This window comes from Amia ocellicauda, chromosome 14 (assembly GCF_036373705.1).
Source record: "Amia ocellicauda isolate fAmiCal2 chromosome 14, fAmiCal2.hap1, whole genome shotgun sequence".
NCBI lineage: Eukaryota > Metazoa > Chordata > Actinopteri > Amiiformes > Amiidae > Amia > Amia ocellicauda.
In genome coordinates, this window is record NC_089863.1 from 8,907,416 (window position 1) to 8,927,549 (window position 20,134).

A 20,134-nucleotide genomic window follows, 5' to 3' on the forward strand; every position below is an offset into this window, starting at 1 on the left:
GGCCAGCATCCCGGAGTCGCCTCTTCACTGTTGACGTTGAGACTGGTGTTTTTCGGGTACTATTTAATGAAGCTGCCAGTTGAGGACCTGTGAGGCTTCTGTTTCTCTAACTAAACACTCTAATGTATTTGTCCTCTTGCTCAGTTGTGCACCGGGGCCTCCCACTCCTCTTTCTATTCTGGTTAGAGACAGTTTGCGCTGTTCTGTGAAGGGAGTAGTGCACAGCGTTGTACGAGATCTTCAGTTTCTTGACAATTTCTCACATGCAATAGCCTTCATTTCTCAGAACTAGACTGACGAGTTTCAGAAGAAAGTTCTTTGTTTCTGGCCATTTTGAGCCTGTAAACAAACCCACAATTGCTGTTGCTCCAGATACTCAACTAGTCTAAAGAAGGCCAGTTTTATTGCTTCTATAATAAACACAACAGTTTTCAGCTGTGCTAACATAATTGCAAAAGGGTTTTCTAATTATCAATTAGCCTTTTAAAATTATAAACTTGATTAGCAAACACAACGTGCCATTTGAACACAGGACAGATGGTTGCTGATAATGGGCCCCTGTACGCCTATGTAGATATTCCATTACAAATCCGTTTCCAGCTACAATAGTCATTTACAACATTAACAATGTCTAAACTTTATTTCTGATCAATTTTATGTTATTTTAATGAACAAAAATTGCTATTATTCCGAAAACAAGGAAAATGACCCCAAACTTTTGAACGATAGTGTATATATCATGTAGAATGTAAGTGCAGGCAAAATCTAAGCCACAACTCCAGGTTCTTGAGTATATAGACCTATACTGTGAAGGGCTACAGCTTTTTAACCAGCAGCTCAAACACATCTCTCTATGATACCGTCACACCAAACTCGACGGTTCAAAGGTTACATTGGAACTTAAAACGATGCCGTCTAATATACCAGATTATAGCATGTCATTATCCAGCCACGCTTGTTTTTGTGGCAGCTGGGGTGTATCAAGAAGCATTTGCAACACCTTTGAAGACAAGAACAGCATGACAGACCCCTGTGCTGTGGGGATTTACTGTCGAGAACGGCTATGTTTAGAAACCAGTCTTCGCCATATCTGTCGCTGCGGTGGTGCTATTAATATGATCTTGTCAGAGAGTTCAGTTATATTTTAGTCTGACAGAGGGTGCTGCTAAGGGAGGCATTAGTTACAATGCTGTATTTTTAAATTGCCTTTGTCTGCCCCGACATTGTCAAGCTGCTTGTCTGTCACTGGAGAAGCGTATGGGAGAAGCCGCAGCCTTGGGCTTAAACCCAAGGCACATACAGACCCAACAAGCTCAAATTACAGAAACCAAGTTCAAGGGACAGACAGACCAGTAATGCACTCATTCTGGGGTTTATAATTATAACTCTTTAAAAGAAAACAACAAAGAAAAACAGCTGAAAATCAGATCAGTGTCTCCAAAACACAGCAGAACCGTTGAGGTAATTGGGCTCTGCAAGAGAGGGGAACAGAGCTGCCGGATTTAACTCGGACCAGAGCCTGGTGCCATGTCTGGACACCCACTTAGGATACTGCAGTGGACTGGTCAGGTTGAAATGACACTGAGGCACCAGATGGGTTTGAAGCTACCTGTGTCCTATAGCTCACCATAACATTGAAAGCAAATAAATTCAGCACCTTGAAGTGTCAGACAGGCCGTATACAAACAAGTGTCACAGATGCCTGACAATAGTGGTATATATATTATCACCGATCTTCTCTCTGCTCTGCATCATCCATGACAAGCTTGGATTTGAACGCACTAAAAGCATGCTGCCCGGTTTGAAAGAGATGAGCTACCGTGTGACCCTCACTATGTTCTCGCACTGCTCCACTGTACAGTCACCCTTAGAGACAGATTAGCACAGCTCCAATTTTATTCCTAGCACACAAACCTGCAGGATTCCTGGTTTAATTTCCTTTCAGACATTGTGTAATACTTTATCAGCTTTACAATTTCTGTTTACTAGCACTACAGTGAAGTTAATTTAAATTTCCCATCTAATTGTGATCTGCAGCGGAACTTCAAGATTTATCATATTTTTTGTTCCTGTAGCCTGTGTTCAGGGGCCGGTTGCATAAACATGGATGTTATACTAACAATAGACACTCAGTTAAAATCTTTACATAAAACAGTATTCAATCCGCAACTCATTCTGGGAATTTGAAGACATTTGAAGCGAAAACAATTAAAACATGGCGGACAACGACATTCCCAGTTCATAGTAACTGAAAATAAATCTGTGCTAGTTATTGGAATATACTACAGAAAAATATATACTTTGGGGGACATTTTCTGAGACTCGCGTGGGATAAATTAACATGAAAGTTAACAGCGTCAACCTGCTTTGTCTGTAAAAGACATGGAGGAATTTACCAATAGCAATATTTAAGAGCAAAGATCCATGTACTGGAGGAGGAGCTACCTCAAAACTATAAATGCACCACAGGGTTGGTAATTCAAATTTTGGGGGAGGAGTCTCGATTATTTGGGGGTATTGCCAGGGAGCGGCGTGTGTGTGAGCCAATGAGAGGCATGGCCAGTCAGCATCGGTGACTGTGTAGGCGTAGTCTCAGGCAAGCAGTTTCAATGGAAAGATAGACTTCAATACTAAGTTAGCCTGAGGGTGAAGAGGCTAACTATTAAGTCTTAGTCATTATTAATTTTCACTCACTAGTCACTTGTATTAGACTAGTTTAACTATGAAATTAAGACTAGTCTAATAGTTTAGACTTGCCTTATATAGTTATATGCAACCAGCCCCAGAACTGACAGGTATATTGACTGCTCATTCCTCAGGGAAGAATTCCTAATCTCTGAGGAATCGGTAGTAATGAGAAGTGAGCCTGCCACAAAAACCTCACTCTAGCTCAAAGCAGGACGCGCAGCACAGGAGCGTTCATTTTCAAATTCATTTTATTCTACAGGATTACAGGAAGGGCAGAGAGAAAGCAGAGGGGAGACTAAAGCACAGCAGACAAGAGGTTTTCAGAAAGGTCCGTCTGAGAGCTTCACTCTTCATTTAGCCCTTTCTGTGAGGGAGAGACAGGTGGGAAAAGAAAAGAAGAGACAGACAAATGAAGATAAAGGGAGATCTGGTGAGTGTGAATGGTTTAATGCACATATTCTTTGTACCAGAATAAGCAGAGTTAATGGCATTCACAATATGTTAAAGCTGCGTCTGGGCTCAGTTAGTGCTTGAGGAGGAGGTGGCACACAGCCTGTGGGTGAAGGCGCTTCATTAACTGAGAACACAATAAAAGCTGTGTGTCCCACAGGAATGTAGGCAGATGCTGTACTTAAGGCACGCTGCAGTCTATCAGACTGAGATGTGTCAGGATTCACAGCCCTGCAGAAGACACTCAAGAGCAGTCACTGACCTTTGAGCCTATGTCACGGCTCTTGGCGCGCAGCTTGTTGACCTGCGACTCGGCGATGTCGGCCCTCTCCTCGGCCTCGTCCAGCTCGTGCTGCAGCTTGCGGAACTTGCCCAGGTTAGTGTTGGCCTGCTCCTCCTGCCACACACAGACAGCACAGAGTCACAGCCTGGCACAGAGCACTGCAGCGACTGACAGTCACTGGAAAACACTGGAGCTTGTGCAGCAGGGCCAGCAATGAATCCAGATACTTACAGCTTCCTCAGCAGACCTCTTGTAGGCCTTCACCTTCAGCTGCAGCTTGTCCACCAGGTCCTGCAGACGGATTATATTCTTACGGTCCTCCTCCGTCTGCACAAACACAGGACACACACAGTCAGACACAGCTCAGCCTCACACGCAGGGCAGCGGCACTGGGAGCCTCACAGGCAGGCCGCCACTCAAGAGGAGGTCATGGGTACCTGGTAGGTGAGCTCCTTGACACGTCTCTCGTATTTGCGGACTCCCTTCACACATTCTGTGCTCTTCTTTTGTTCTGCCTCCAGCTCGTTCTCCAGCTCCCTCACCTGCACAGGTATTGAAGGACAGACAGACTGAGCTCACACTGCTCTCACCTCAATGCTGCTATTTCCATTGTCACACACTTACACACACACACTCACGCGGACTTCCAGCTTCTGTATCTGCTTCTTGCCACCCTTCATGGCGATCTGCTCGGCCTCGTCCAGGCGGTGCTGCAGGTCCTTGATGGTCTGCTCCATGTTCTTCTTCATGCGCTCCAGGTGAGCGCTGGTGTCCTGCTCCTTCTTCAGCTCCTCCGCCATCATGGCAGCGTCAGTGATGGCCTTCTTGGCTTTCTCCTCAGCATTCCTGCACTCCTGCACAGCCTCCTCCACTTCTGTTTGCAGCTGGGCCGTGTCGCTCTCCAGCTTCTTCTTCTGGTTGATCAGGCTGGTGTTCTGTACACAGGGACACAGAGAGAGGCAATGGACAGAGATCTCCACATGAAAGTCACAATGTGTGTAAGAGGCTCCAGTCTGACCGTGGGCCTTCCTGCCGTACCTGCGAGTGGAGCAGCTGCACCCTCTCACTGACATCCAGCAGCTCCTGCTCAGCCAGCTTGCGGGCTCTGTCCGTCTGCTCCACCATGGAGCGCAGCTCCTCCAGCTCTGCCAGCAGCAGGTTGTTGCGTCTTTCCAAAATGGTGATGTTCTCCTTCAGGTCATCATTGGTGCGCAGGGTGTCATCCAGCTGAATCTGAGCATCCTGGAGCAGAAAGGGGAGAGTCAGTCACTTTCACACTATCTTCTAAATGACTTAGTAAACATATAAAAAAAGGCTAAGTTTCCAAACAGCAGTGCATTAGTGTTCTTACCTTCAGACTCGCATGCACGCTCTTCAGCTGTTTCTGGGCCTCTGCCGCCTGCCTGTTGGCCTGGCTGAGCTGGATCTCCATCTCATTCAGATCTCCCTCCATCTTCTTCTTCAGCCTGAGGGCCTCATTCCTGCTGCGGGTCTCTGCCTCCAGAGAGGTCTGCAGGGAGTCCACCACTCTCTGGTAGTTCCTCTTGGCCTGCTCCATCTCCTCGTCCTTCTCAGCCAGCTTGCGCTCCATGTCAGCCTTCACCTGGTTGAACTCCAACTGGGCTCTCAGGATCTTGCCTTCCTCGTGCTCCAGAGAGGCCTGTTGGGAGTAACAGAACCCTTCACTCATTCACTGTGATGCTCTAGTCATCTGCTCCTCAGTAAGAAAAATATATAATATATAATATAGTAAGAATATTGACAGGCCCTCACCTCTGCCTCCTCCAGAGCAGACTGGATCTCACTCTTCTCCTGTTCCATCTGCTTCCTGGCTTTCTCCAGCTCATGGATGGTCTTCCCTCCTTCACCGAGTTGCTCAGACAGGTCAGAGATTTCCTCTGGGTGACAAGAAGGCCAGAGCAGTGTGAATATCACTGTCAGTTCTAACTCACAGAGACACACATGAATGGAGCCATAAGGTGTCACTGCTGACCTTGTAGGTTCTTGTTCTCCCTCTTCAGGGTCTCCAGGTGGTCCAGAGACTCCTCATAAGCGTTCTTCAGCTTGAAGAGTTCAGTGCTCAGGGACCTGGCCTCCTTCTGGGAGCTCTCCAGCTCACACTGCGACTCCTCAAACTTCTGCTTCCACTCGCTCAGGACCTGGTGGGATTAGAGCAGGACATTGGAAACTCATGGCACAGCAGGACCTCAGAGAGCAGAGGGCCTCCCTCAGCAGAAGCAGCTCTGAGCCCCTGTGTCCAACGTTACCTTGTCAAAGTTCCTCTGCTTCTTGTCCAGAGCGGCAGCGGCTGCGTTGGACCTCTCCAGGTCAATCATGAGATCTTCGATCTCGGTCTGCAGCCTGTGTTTGGTCTTCTCCAGGGAGGAGCATTTAGCATTCACAGCCTCCACAGCCTCCTCTGCATCCTGCAGCCTCTGAGCCAGCTTCTTCCTGGGAGGAAGAGGGGGAGAGACAGGCTTCAGCACTGCTGGTGGGCAGGGTGCTACTGCAGGAGTAGCCTAATACCACAAACACGTCTCAACTTACCAGGCTCACAGCCGCACAGTCTGCAAACAGACAAACTTTTTGTTCGTCTTATATTTAGATTCAAACATAACGCAAACAAAAAGCTTATCTGTCAGAAGAAGAAAAGCCCTATAAAGCAGAGCTACACCATGCTCACAGTTCCTGCCATTGCCCATCACACCACCCAACAGAAAGGAGCAGTGAGGCTCACAGAAAGAACAACACACAGACTGGCAGTCCTTACTTTGCCTCCTCCAGCTCCTCTGTCCTCTGGATGGCGTCGGTCTCATATTTGGTTCTCCACTGAGCCACCTCAGAGTTGGCCTTGGAGAGGCTGCGCTGCAGCTCAGCCTTGGCCTCCTGCTCCTCCTCATACTGCTCCCTCAGCAGGTCGGCGTCGTGGCGAGCTGACTGCACTGCGTGGGCCAGCGCGTTCTTCGCCTGGGAGACACAGGGAGCACAGCGGAGCTCAGAGTCTGGACACACAGGGCTGTGCAGCGGAAAGTAATTCTGTCTGTGTATCTCTTAATTATGTTTTTCATAGATGAGGTCCAAATTAGCTCATTGTAATGAGACATGTGGCTCTCTTTGAGGGTCAAAATTATCGTATTCTTTGATTCCTGTTCTCATGTCAGTCCATTATAAGACTGATTTACATGACAGATCACCGTATTCAGTTTCAGATCTTATAAATCGCCATCCCAAACTTCAACAACTGTCTAACCATCAGGCCACAGACATTTATACTCTACTGAAACCACAGTCCTTCACAGATTACCTTCACTTCCTCCTCCAGTTGCCTTTTGAGGTCCTCCACCTGCTGGGTGTAAGACAGCTTGCCTCTGGTCAGCTGGGAGATAAGAGACTCCTTCTCCTCCAGCTGCCTGGAAAGCTCACCTGAAAGATCACAGTGTGGTTAGTGATCTGAGGCTCTAGTCAGTAATGACTGGCATTGTGCCACAGAGGAGCTCAGCTCAATTTTGGCAAATCGTATTGGAAAGCCTACCGTTCTCAGTCTGCAGTTTAGCTTTCTGTGTGCTGAAGTCATTGATGGTACGCTGGCCCTCATCAGACTTGGTCCTGTATTCATTCATCTGATCCTCCAGAGTCCTGCACATCTTTTCCAGGTTGGTCTTTAACAGTGATGTAATTGACAAAATATATATAATCAACTCATGATCAACCCATCAAATTAATACTTTTTAAAAGCACACAGCTCTGGACTATGAACATGGTATGCAATCTGCCTCTATTCCATACCTTGGCCTTAACGATCTGCTCCATGTTGGAGACCACATCGTCCAGCTCCAGCTTGAACTCACTCTTCTCCTTCTCCAGCTTCTGCTTCACCCTCTGCAGATTGTCGATCTGCTCCCCCAGTTCAGCTACGCTGTCAGCCTGTTTCTTCCTGAGAGTGGAGGCTGTGGCCTCATGCTGCAGTGTGGCCTCCTCCAGGTCTCTGCGCAGCTTCTGCAACTCCGCCTCCCTCTTCTTGTTCATCTCGATCTGGGCAGAGGTGGCCCCGCCCGCCTCCTCCAGCCTCTCGCTGATCTCCTCCAGCTCCCGGGCCAAGTCTGCCCGCTGCTTCTCCACCTTGGCACGGGCAGCTCTCTCAGCCTCCAGCTCCTCCTCCAGCTCCTCAATGCGGGCCTATCAAAGAGAAACACTTCAGCACATTGACACAAAAACAGCCACAGCTTTACACTCTGTACTGGACTTCAAACTGAGAGAAAATGGCACCTGAAGTTCCTTCAGCTTCTTCTGGAGCTGTGCAGAAAGAGCCTGTTCATCCTCTATCTTACTGTTCAGGTGGCTCATCTCAAAGTCCTTCCTGTGGAAGAAAAGAAGCTTGATTCAGATCCCATCAACCCTGTGCAACACTGTCCTGTTTCGCAGAAGCTGTCTGTCTTCACTCACTTCTTCAGCCTCTCCTCCAGTTGCTGCTTGTCATTCTCCAGGTCCATTAGGCTCTCCAGGGTCAACTTCAAGTCTCCCTCCAGCTTCCTCTTAATTCTCTCAAGATCCATCCGCACCTTCTTCTCCTGTTCCAGGGATCCTTCAAGCTGCACAAGAAAATAACAAAGTTTTCAGGTGACTTTGCACTTGCCGGTTTACATTTAGAAGCAGCCCTGCTCCACTGGGTTCTGCCCTGCTGGAGTTACTCCAGTGAACCTGGGAGGGACTCACATCATCAACCTGCTGCTCCAGTTTGGCCTTGGCCTTGGTCAGCGTGTTCACTTTGTCCTCCTCACTCTGCAGGTCATCCAGGGTTTGCTGGTGCGCCTCCTGCAGAGCCTTCTTCTCCTTGGTCAGCTTGGCAATTATCTCATCCAGAGCTGCCATTTCCTCAGTGAGGTTCTTCACCTGTTAACACAAAGCAGAGACTCAGTCGCCTGGGAGGCAGAAGCTTGGCATGCACGCAGGCATGCAGACAGGAGGACACTGACCTTGTTCTCAGTGGCATGCTTTTCCTTCTCCACTTTGGCCAGGGTGAGCTCCAGATCATCAATGTCCTTCTTCAGCTCGGAGCACTCATCCTCCAGCTTCCTCTTCTTGGCAGTTAGCTCTGCATTCATCTCCTCCTCATCCTCCAGCCTCTCTGTCAGCTCTTTGGCTTTGGCCTCCATCTGGATTTTGTTCTTGATAAGCTGTTCACAACGTTCCTCTGCATCACTGAGGTTATCTTGCTCCTGTCAGGAATATTTCAAATGTACATGAGTGTGATGACTCTAGCAATTAAACATTATAGATAGAATAATACAGTGCTTTTGATAAAATGCAACAGATCTGTACTGCGAGCTTACAGATTGCACTTGCAGCTGCAGGTCATTCTTCTCTTGGAGAAGAGAGACCATCTTCTCTTCCAGCTCCTTCCTGCGGGCCTCAGATTTGGCATATGCCTCCTTGAGCTTCAGGAACTCCTCCTTCATGTTGGCCATCTCTTTCTCAGTCTCTGCTGACTTCAGCAGAGGCTTGATCTTGAAGTACAGCTTCATCCAGGGCCAGTTCTTCACACACATAAAGGCACGCACATTCCACTGGATCACAAGCAGGGAGTCTCTGTGGGCAAGAAAACAAAAGTGATCAGTATTTGAGCCTTCTTGATCTATTAAGAATTTAAGAATTTCAACTAAAGTCATCCTGACCTGCGCTCAACAATCTTCTGGTACTCAATTCTGGAGAGAAGACCGCGAGACCTGGCCTGGATTGCAGTGATGATGAGGGACAAGCGATCATCCCTCATCTCTTCCAGGGTCCCCAGGAGACCAGCCTTGAAGAACACCTAAGGGTACAGAGAGTTACACTCCAGGTGGGTTCTCACTCACTGTCAACCAGTGGATATTCAACTTCACCAGGTATCAGACATTACCTTGGTGTGTCCAAATCTATACTGCTGGTGGTCAATGTCCAGGGACCCCAGCAGCTTCTCTGCTCCCTTCTTGCTGTCTATGAACTGTCCCTCTGGGATGGCAGCTGGGTTCAGGATGCGGTATCTGTGAAAGGACACAGTGTCATGTGGGGTCTCTGGGGATAATCTGACAAGAGGAAATCGGAGACCCTATGAGCTGTACCTCTGTTTGAAGTCTCCATACAAGATCCTATTGGGGAAGCCCTTTCTGCAGATCCTGATGCCTTCCAGCACACCGTTACAGCGCAGTTGGTGCATCACCAGTGGATTCTCCATGGCTCCGGGGGTCTTGGTCTCATTCGGGATGATGCAGCGCACAAAGTGAGGGTGGGTGGACCTCAGGTTGGTCATCAGCTTGTTCAGGTTCTCCTGCGGACAAGAACAAACTTGATGATGAAACGCAAACACTTTTCATGATTGTGTTATTATTTTATGTATCTGCTAACACTACTAAAGTGTGGAGAATATCTGACTAAAAAAGTATTGTCCAGTTTTCTACAGTTAGGAGTCCCTATTGTCAGAACCCGACACATATAGTATATCCTGTTTATCTGCACATGGTGCCTGAAGGCTGTTATCCAGTGCCCACACTCACTCTGTGGAGAGCAGACACAGTCTGGAACGAGGAACCCTTTTTCTTGCTTCCACCCTTTTTCGCTCCAGTATCAGCTGCAGGTCAGAAAAATGAGAACCAGTGACCGCCAAACCAGTCATTAAAATGATACTCATTCAGTAATATGCTGACATAGTGAGACACAGGGATCAATGTGTGCCAAAGCAAAATGACAGTAAAGTTACCTTCGGCTCCAGCATAGTTAGCAAACAGTATGCTGAGCAGCTTGAGAGCAGACTTCTGGTACAGCCCCACCACCGTCTCATTTAAGGGGTCCTTGTTCTTCACCAGCCACCCATTGATGTTGTAGTCCACAGTGCCAGCATAGTGTACCAGGGCAAAATGGGCCTCTGGCTTCCCCTTCACAATCCTGGGCTTCTGGAAGTTTGCAGATTTGCCTAGATGGTTGTCGTACAGCTTTTCTTTGAAGGTGGTGTCGCTGGCTTTGGGGAACATGCACTCCTCTTCAAGGATGGACATGATACCCATGGGCTGCAGGGGAAGGAAGGATGGCAGTTGACAATGATGTGATGGTAACACTGCTCATGTTGACATGTGGATATGACACCAACACAAACTAACATATGCCACCTGCCTGAGAAGGATCAGCTCGACAGAGGTCTTGCAATGCAAACTATATTTTTGGTTCAAGGTATTCATCTCTACCAGTTTCTGCAACACTCTGCTGGTTACAAAACCACACTTATAATTTCTCATCTTAGAAAGTAAATTGCATTTAAGCCCCACTCCCCTGTCTCTCACCCACCTTCTCAATGAGGTCAATGCAGGCCTGCAGGTCCATGCCGAAGTCAATGAACTCCCACTCAATGCCCTCCTTCTTGTACTCCTCCTGCTCCAGCACGAACATGTGGTGGTTGAAGAACTGCTGCAGCTTCTCATTGGTGAAGTTGATGCACAGCTGCTCGAAGGTGTTGAACTGTAATTTTAAGACAGGTTTGTCTAAATCAGTGTGAGGCTGAAATCATTGAGAAATCTTAACATTAAAATCAACTTCCGTAGTGTAGAGGTTACTTGAAAAAAACTGTGGGAACTGATTCACTGTCTGAAGAATTACACAGATGTCTAAAAGAAACCTTGACCCTCAGCAAGATATGGACTTTGTGTTATCTGTAAGCTTTAAGAACTTCCAGTTTTCCCTAGACTCACATCAAAGATCTCAAAGCCAGCAATGTCCAGCACACCGATGAAGTACTGGCGAGGCTGCTTGGTCTCCAGAGACTGGTTGATTCTCACCACCATCCAGAGGAACATCTTCTCATACACTGACTTGGACAGAGCACCAACAGAGTAGTACACCTGCGGGGAAAAAGAGGAACCAGTGAAGTATCGATTCTCCCAAGAAACACATGGAAAAGGACTTATGTGACAGAAGATACCATGAAGGCAATGAGAAGATCATTGAATCTGAAGAGAATCCAGGTCTGCCACTGTTACCTGCTGGACATTCTGCCCCTTGGTGACCCACTCGTTCCCCACTTTGACCCTGGGGTGAAGCAGACCTTTGATGAGGTCAGCAGAGTTGAGGCCCATGAGGTAGGCAGCCTTGTCAGCATCTGTGACAGACAGAACAGACAATGTCAGTGTCTTGTTTCTTCATGAGATTTCACATGAGCTAGCAGGACAGCAGCAGGTAAGACCTTGGATTATTTCAAAGCACTTTCTATTGGTCTGTTTCCAACTTAAAGAGGACACTCACTCTCAGTGCCGTCAGCCTCCGCCTGCTCCTCTCGCTGCTTCTGCTTGAACTTCATGTTGCCAAAGTGCATGATGGCACCGGTCAGCTTGTAAATACTGTTCTTCTCCTCCTGAGTGAAGCCCAGCACATCAAAGGCGCTCTGTGGGGATGGGGGGAAGAGAGAGAGAGAGAGAAAGGCAGGAGGTATGAAACAGTGTAGCTTTCTAGTCTTGTAAGAGCTGTACAGCACACTTATCAAAGGGGGCGAGAGAGTTGTAGCTCCTCTGCTGTTTCTAAGGCTAGAGGAGCTAAGATGCAGAAAGTCTTTCCACTCACATCTGTGGCCATCAGCTCATCAGGATCATCGATAGAGGCTACAGTGGTCTCTCCTTGGGAGATGAAGGCATAGTCATACGGGTTGTTGGTGATGAGCAGCATGTCTGAAGAAGAGCAAACAGAGAGCTGTCACACTGGGAGCCTCATTCTCTGCCTGCTGCCATGACTCTGCAGCTCAAGCTGCACTGAACGCACTGCAGTACTGACCCAGCAGCTCTGGCTTCTTGTTGGACAGGATCTGGTAGAAGATGTGATAGTCTCTCTCAGCCTTCAGCTGGAAGGTCACACGGGACTTCTCCAGAAGGTCTGAGACACAGCAGAGCACAGCAGACAGTGTCAGATAAACAGTCACACAAACACAATACAGAATTTGGCAAAGACAACAGCTTATTTACGGACTATTCCTTACAGGTCTCAATGTCAGCAGAAGCCAGCTTTCCACTGGCCGCAAAGTGAATTCGGATGAACTTGCCCTGAAGAGAGAAAGAAGTAAAATCATCAGCAGCAGCAGCAGCAGTGGCAGACTGCACTGCCAGCCAGACACTGCTTCCACAATCTAAGGTGCAGGTGCAGTAGGATGACACTATAGACTGAATCCAACACCTAATTCTCATGACAAGACATGGTGTGCACTGAGCCGTGGAGGGTACTCACGAATCGCGAGGAGTTGTCATTCCTCATAGTCTTGGCGTTACCAAAGGCCTCCAGGGCCGGGTTGGCCTGGATGATTTGATCCTCCAGGGTGCCCTGAGATTGAACACAGACACAGTGTCAGCGGATCTTTGCACTGACTCCCCAAACCCTCTCTCACTGTCACAGGTCACTGACCCACCTTGTTGGAGGCAGCTTGGTCCTTCTTCCCACCGACTGCAGCGATGCTGGCAAAGTACTGGATGACTCTCTTGGTGTTCACAGTCTTCCCAGCACCAGATTCTCCGCTGGGGACAGAGACACAAACACGTTGATGGCTGCTTTCAGTCGCTAAGCATTTCAGTAAGTATTTTTTAAATACTGTAGTAAAATTTCTTCTAACCGAGAATCTGCCACACAGCAGTCTAATCATCAAAGGGTGTTAGGGTACCACTGTAACACCACAATTATGTGTTTGCAGCCTTCAGAAAGAGCTCTGCTATAGACTACATGCACCACAGATGTAGGAATATGTTTAGAACTGCTGTAAAACCTGAAGGATAGGGCAGAGAACTATGCTAACATGTGCAATACAGAATATATGAATAGGCAGTCTGTGTTGTGTGACTTTTAAGCTAAATACAGATAGTAACATGATATTTAATAATCTGGGGATTTCAGAAAAAAAAACACATTTTATCCACTGGTGTCAAAGGGGTGTAACTAAAATAAACTGTTTACTTTGCAATTTGACACTCCCGTTTCTTATGCTTTTTGCAATTAATATTCTGTCCTTGGCCTGGAAACGTAGAGATACAGACCTGTCAAACTGCATGTACTAAATAAAAACGAATATGTCATTAAATAGGAGAGACTCACGTGATGAGGATGGACTGGTTCTCCCTGTCTAAAGAGGGAAAGCAGAATTATTGAAGGCACCATTACCAGTGAATTTAAAATCCAAATGAATCATTTGAATTGGCTGTCTGTCCCAGATGTTTACCTGTCAGCATGTTCTGATAGGCGTTGTCAGAGATGGAGAAGATGTGAGGAGGAGCTTCACTCCTCTTCTTGCCCCTGTAGGCATTGACCACCTCTGCGTTGTACACCGGCAGCCACTTGTAGGGGTTGATAGTGACGCAGAACAGTCCTGAGTAGGTCTGGAAGAGCAGCAGCACACACTGGGTTAAACAGTTGTGTGATGCTGGGCAACCAGACTCAGACTTCACGAAAACACAATTGTGACACCTGGAGCTAATCAGAATATTAAACTAGGGCTGCAACAATGAATCGATCAAATCGATAACATTATTAAATATCATTGGCAATGAATTTAATTGTCGATTAGTTGGATCTATCTGGGGGACAGCTACAAAAAATAAAAATAAAAGTAGTAATCGACAGATTAATCAATTATCAAAATAGTAAATTGTTGCAGCCCTAGATAGAACATAAAAGTTTAAAGGAACTGGAGCTCAACAGCATGTGTTTGTTCTTAACATTTTATAACTGGTGTCACAGAGAACAAGTATACCAAGGCTTTGTGCTAAATACACAAATCACCACAATGGAGACACTTCTGGAGGGTGTGTCAGACTCACGTAGATCATCCAGGCTGCGTAACGCTCTTTGAGGTTAAACAGCACAGCGGGCTCGTGCAGGAAGGTGAACATCGCCATGTCCTCGATCTTGTCGAACTTGGGCGGGTTCTGAGGGTGGACATCGCAATCCTTCACAGTGACAGTCTGGAATACAACACACACAGAGTCATGGGTCACAGCTCAGAAATGTATTTAAACTGTGTACCACACAGCACACAGGCTATACTAAGTCAACGCATCCCATCTGCAGAGTTTTCAGGGATTGCATAATGAGTATGGAATAGTTAACCATTGTCGCCATGATTACAGTCCTTGCTCATCTACTCCTGGACAGAGAGTCCCCATGGCTCATGCCTCATGCCAAGTCACAGGTGCCAGTCTCACCTTCCCTCTCTCGTTGTTGACGGTGACTTTGTCCCCATCGCGACTGGTGATGGTTGCCTTCACAAACTCCTCCACAGTGTCGGGCACGAAGCACTCCTTCTTCATGTCGAAGATGCGCGTCTGAGCCTCCAGGCGCTCCTTGTCAGACTTGCGCAGGAAGGAAGCTGCGGCCCCAAACTCCGCCATGTGAGCATCTCCCATTATTTAATCTGTCAGACAAGAGACAGTGAATGCCTTCTCATCTCAACCGATTCAGTTTAAAATTCCTTAAAATAACTTAAAATACTAAAAAGCTTAAGATAGCTTGCAGGCAGCTGGCAAGGTTGCATGACACTATATTAGACTGGTCTTAATTTGACAGTTAGATTAGTCTAAGCAAGTTAGTCAGTTGCATAAAAATAAGACTGACTAAGACTAAGTCAACCGAGCCTCCCACTAGCTCACACACTCCACTATCCCGCCCATAGGCAAATCACCCAAAACATTGGGACTCCTCCACGAAGATTTCAATAACAATCCTGTGGTCCGTTTAAGTTTTGAGGATGGTCCTCCTCCGGTATGCGGATATTTATTCTGGAATACTTGTTTTAGCAGATTCTTCCATCGTCTTTTACAGATTGCACACAAAGTAGGTTGATACTGCTGACTTTTTTCAAGTTTTTTGTTCTGCATTATATTCCAATAACTATCACTGATTTTCAGTTACTGTGAACTGAGATCTTTGCTGTTTTTGTTTCCCCTTCAAGAATAAGTTGCATGTCTGTGGAAAGACTGTTTTATGCAACAGTTTTAACTGAGTGTCTACCGTATGACTTCTAATTATGCTAAGACAAAGACTTTTTCTGCAACTAGCCCCAGAAAATAACTTAAGCACGAATTTGCCTTAGAACCTGACTTTTACAACAAAGCTGATTAGAAAAGCAATCAAACTAAATAAAACATGGTAATATCAGTGTACAGACCTCATTCATCACATTTTAACACTCGCAAATTTTACCAGTGGCATTTTGTTGTCTATCCAACAGAACCAATACAAATCACATTTCAAGCTCTTCAGGTTTCTGCAGGCTTTTTCAAAGAGTATATTTTGTATATTATTTAGTGTCATTGTGTTATTCTCAAAACGGAAAGAAACAGTTAAATGCAATTTGCCAAAGAAACAAGGCAACTCCATAGTAAGTGGGTAACTGTAGGAACTAACACCATGTGTACATTCATATAGAAATGTGTGGTTAGTCACAGGGTTCACATTGGGGATAGGATAAGGGTAAGAATACTCCTATAATGAGCCCTGGAGCATTGGTATCAAGTTATATAAAATAGAAGTTAAAGGAAAATAGCTGCATTATAAAGCCAGCACAGTTAAAATACAATAACCACTCTTACCTGGTGTTGTGTAGTACTATAGAGAAATCAGCACAGAGTGTCTTGGCCCTGTAGAGACACACAGACAGACAGACAGACAGAAGGTGAGTCTCAGAGCTCCTTGCCTTCTCCCCGTTTCAGGCTCTTGCTCAGTGACTCTGTCCTTCCCGAGCCTCACCAGCAGATGGCAGCACAGGAGGGACTGACTCCCTGAGCCGCAGCTCCCCTCACTAACGGCTGGATATCACAGCACAGAAGTGTGAGACAGACCAGGAGCTCCAGCTCTGTCCTCTCACACAACGACTCATTTCACAGCTGCAGCCGATGTCCAACGACACTATGTCAATATTCGTAATGTCTCATCCTCATGACTAGTCTGACTGCCACAGCAGTGAGAGACACTGGCTAATGGTGGGGCTGTGTCTTCCCAGTGTGAGTCCCAATGAGTCTCCCTCCCTCCCCTCAGACAGCAGACAGCCCAGCACTTACCTTCAGATGTTACAGTAACCTCCCTTGGTCTGGACCCTGCCTCTCTTTATAAAGGGAACCACTGTCCCATATTTGGAGGTGGCATCTCAGGAGGCAGGAATGTCATTGTGTGTGTACTTGGCGGGGGTGGGGGGGCAGTGTGTGTGTGTCTGTGTGTTGTTGTTCTCTATGGGAGAGAGGTGGGCAGAGGCAGGACAATAGAGAAACCCGAAAGGAGGGAGTGTTATCGGTGCCAGAGTTCTCTGTAGCCCTTATTAGGTGTTACTCGCAGTCAGGGGCTTCAGATAGATATTAGCTCAGGGACGCTACTTGGCATTAAAAAGATACACAGAAACTGACTACACTGAGAGAGGTACCCTCCATGATGTGACAACCCCAATACCTTCACATCCAATCACACACTCACTCACATACTCTCACAAACACACTCACACTCACACTAACACTCTGACAGTCTCACTCAAACGTTCACACTCACAAACACACACTCACACTCACGCAAACACACACTCACACTCCCACTCTCACTCACACTCAAGCACACACTCGCACACTCATATACACCATTTCACATACAGGAATATCTGTCTGGTAATCTATAACCTATGAATACTGACAAGAATGAGAAATACAGCATGTTCTACCATATCAATAATGTGGCATGTGTGCTCATGTGTTCCCGATTAGTGTATCTGACAGCATGTAAGTTCTCAGCCATGAATTACGTTTTTATTACTCAGGATCAATTATATTTTATTAATTATTCAGCGACTCGCTTAATACAACGCAGCTCACTCAGGCTATTAGACCCCAGGATTAGCGAGGCATCGAGTGCCAAACAACCCAGGCTGAGGACTATCACAGGTTACAGACCTTAGACCCACTGCAAGACAAAGCCCTGACAGAGGGCTGCAGCTGTCTCTTTCTGTGGACCCAGGCGAGGCCAAGGTCAGTGCTGGCCTGCTCTCTATTATCAGCTAGTGACAACTTTACCTCCCGTTCCCTCTCTTTGACATGGAATTGTTTTCTTCCCATTATCCTTGTGGACAAAGATAACTGTGTGAAATTCCTCTCCCTGATTGAGGAGGACAGATTGTGAGGCACACTGAGGTCTAGACTTCAGCCACCGTGCTTGATTAGGACCAGCTACCGCAGGTGACCTGAATCCAAAGGTCTCTCTGCACATAAATACAGACTGACAGACAAGATAGATGCAATCAGATATACTTTCTTTTAAGTGGGGAACAAAGCACTCATGTTATAAGGTCAGCGATTAGTAACTGATGGTGACACAATGATATCCTTTACATACTGCTGCCGTCGCACCATAAGAGCCATCTAACACGCTTATTAACCCTTGCTCTGAGATAATGGATTCATTTGCACCTCAGCCTGATAAAAATGTAAATACCTTAATAACTATTGAGGTCTCACGGTTTAGGTTACATGTATTGTGATACGATGCAAGGACTGGTCTAAAGAGGAAATCAGATGCTGTCACTCCACTTCATTTTATAGGTCACCTTTAATCACTAATAAATACTGGGAACACATGCATGTTATTAATCAATTGAGCAACTCACCAAGGGATTTCTTGACTGATTTCTTGAGACTGAAGGTATTCCGATAATTGGATTCTAAATGACTGAAGTGACCACACCACCGGTTTCAATGTTTCGAATTAAATACTTTCAGGTGTTTATAAATTGGTAATGGAAGGGTGAACTCCAAAACTTGCTAGATAGGGGCTCTCCAGGGCCAGGGTTGGAGACCACTGCTCTGAAAGTAGAGGTTAATTGCACACCCCTCTCCACCATTGCTTTACAGACAATTACATTTCTAGTCAGCTGATGAATGTATTTTTTTTAATTCTAGCTATCAATATAAAACCATTTAAGACATTGTAAAGTTTTTAATGAAGAGTCAGGTGTTAAAGTACATTGAGGACATGGAGAAAAAAAAAGCCCCTCTGGTTATCTCGTGATCACCACATAAATTACCCCCCAACTCATGATCACAGGTTAACGTTATCTCTCGCTATCAGAGAAAACGGAAGTGTTGTCATTTTCATGAGACAATGCTGAGCCTGGGGCAGTGCTGTGTCGACACATTTGTTGACCTGTCTTGACCACTATTTTGAAGTGTAGTCCTTCAGTTATTGAAAGGAATAACACAATTTCTGTCTGCATTAGCCTTGTTGAAAATAAAACCCAATGTGTTACACAGCGCTGCCCCAGTCTCAGCACTGCCTCATGAAAATGACAACACTTCCGTTTTCTCTGATAGCGAGAGATAACGTTATCTCATGATCACGACATAACGGCTCGTTAAAAGGTTAATTTATGTTTATGTGATCACGAGGTAACCAGAGGGGCTTTTGTTTCTTTTCTTCATGTCCTCAATGAGCCACCGTACTAAAGAATGATGTATTCTAAGCTGCCATTTAAGCTCCTACATCTAAGCCAGTACTGTCCTTACAGACTGATGTCTTTATTTTAAACAACAAGAAAAGGTTGGGTAATTTTTCTGCATCAGTGCAGGAGTTCAGTTCTTATCTTCAGTATAGCGATTAGTCAAGACACATCTTTTTAGACTTTACCTGTAATTTAGTATGGCTCAGCTCTCCTGTACAAATTACACTTTATATAATGTTTTATAATGTTTTAATACTATTTGCTTTTACACTGCTAGTATTCGTGCTGAAAAAAATATTTTTCCCATAAGCTCCCTTCCCCTTAGCTCTTAAATATGACTTCATACCTTGTCTGCACTTATTAGCTATTACTATCTAGGATTTAGGACTTTTATTTTGTATTAACTGTATATTTTTCCTATACACTTAATTTTGAACTTGTAATATAATTTGTGTATGTATTATTGCACTTTAATAATGCTAAATTATTATTTTTAAATACATTATTAAATAAATAAATAAATAATAACAATAATAATAATAATAATAATAGCAAGTAACATCTGAATAACAATAAAATCCAGTGGTTGACTGACACACAGACGCAAACCTGCTTCAGCCGCAGGAAAGTGCAATAGGCAGGAGCGCTGCATGGAGAGGCACTGCAAAAGTCACCTGATAAAACCCTCTCTGCATGTCCGTGCTGAGTGTCCAAATTGCTGTCACTTTCACAGCATCCCCCACACTTCGTCACAAGCTGCAGAGGCATAGTGGCAGATATTCTAGAAGGCTCCAAAATATTTACCCCACCCTAAAGAGCATGTTAAGGACAGTGTGAAGTACCCAAGGTAGTGTGTCACTTAATCGACACATAAGTGGAATGTTGTCTCTGACAAAAAATAGTTCTTGTTCTGCAATATTCATAGATGTCTGATGTCATTTTTGCTATTCAACCTGTAATAATGTACTGGAGCAAACATACTCCATGTATAATCATCCTGCTGCAGACACCAATTTAATGAGTTTATCTTAATTGCAGTTTTACAGTTCTGCCATGTGACTGTGAGCAATCAATATCCCACAATATATTAGAATTTCCTTGTTTTTTTTACAGTGTCTCTAAGAACAAAACTGTAAACCCGAGGAGCAATTACTTATTGAAACAACAGTGCGCTGGAGAATTCACAGCATCAAAGAGGCTTTTAACCCTTTGTCCCACACGGCCCAGCCTGGCCCCCTGTCAGCGAGCTC

At 45.8% G+C, this 20,134-nt stretch overlaps 1 protein-coding gene across 1 annotated transcript; it reads right to left on the reverse strand.

Annotated features, from left to right (window-relative positions):
• Positions 1 to 2,918: 2,918 nt before the first annotated feature.
• On the reverse strand, positions 2,919 to 16,486 carry LOC136768568 (myosin-7). Its single transcript, XM_066722833.1, has 39 exons — positions 16,471 to 16,486; positions 16,003 to 16,050; positions 14,617 to 14,825; positions 14,233 to 14,376; positions 13,635 to 13,791; positions 13,511 to 13,538; positions 12,834 to 12,939; positions 12,656 to 12,748; positions 12,411 to 12,474; positions 12,209 to 12,307; positions 12,002 to 12,105; positions 11,687 to 11,825; positions 11,425 to 11,543; positions 11,137 to 11,286; positions 10,736 to 10,906; positions 10,155 to 10,461; positions 9,952 to 10,025; positions 9,520 to 9,725; positions 9,318 to 9,441; positions 9,094 to 9,230; positions 8,752 to 9,007; positions 8,395 to 8,637; positions 8,135 to 8,311; positions 7,865 to 8,010; positions 7,688 to 7,778; positions 7,208 to 7,597; positions 6,954 to 7,080; positions 6,726 to 6,844; positions 6,192 to 6,388; positions 5,689 to 5,872; positions 5,415 to 5,580; positions 5,195 to 5,319; positions 4,773 to 5,081; positions 4,460 to 4,663; positions 4,060 to 4,356; positions 3,859 to 3,963; positions 3,653 to 3,748; positions 3,401 to 3,535; positions 2,919 to 3,052 (listed from the first exon to the last, which is right to left on the reverse strand). The coding sequence occupies exons 3-39, from the start codon at positions 14,815 to 14,817 to the stop codon at positions 3,032 to 3,034; spliced, it is 5,811 nt and encodes a 1,936-aa protein (XP_066578930.1). The 5' UTR covers positions 14,818 to 14,825; positions 16,003 to 16,050; positions 16,471 to 16,486; the 3' UTR covers positions 2,919 to 3,031.
• Between the last annotated feature and the right edge of the window lie 3,648 nt (positions 16,487 to 20,134).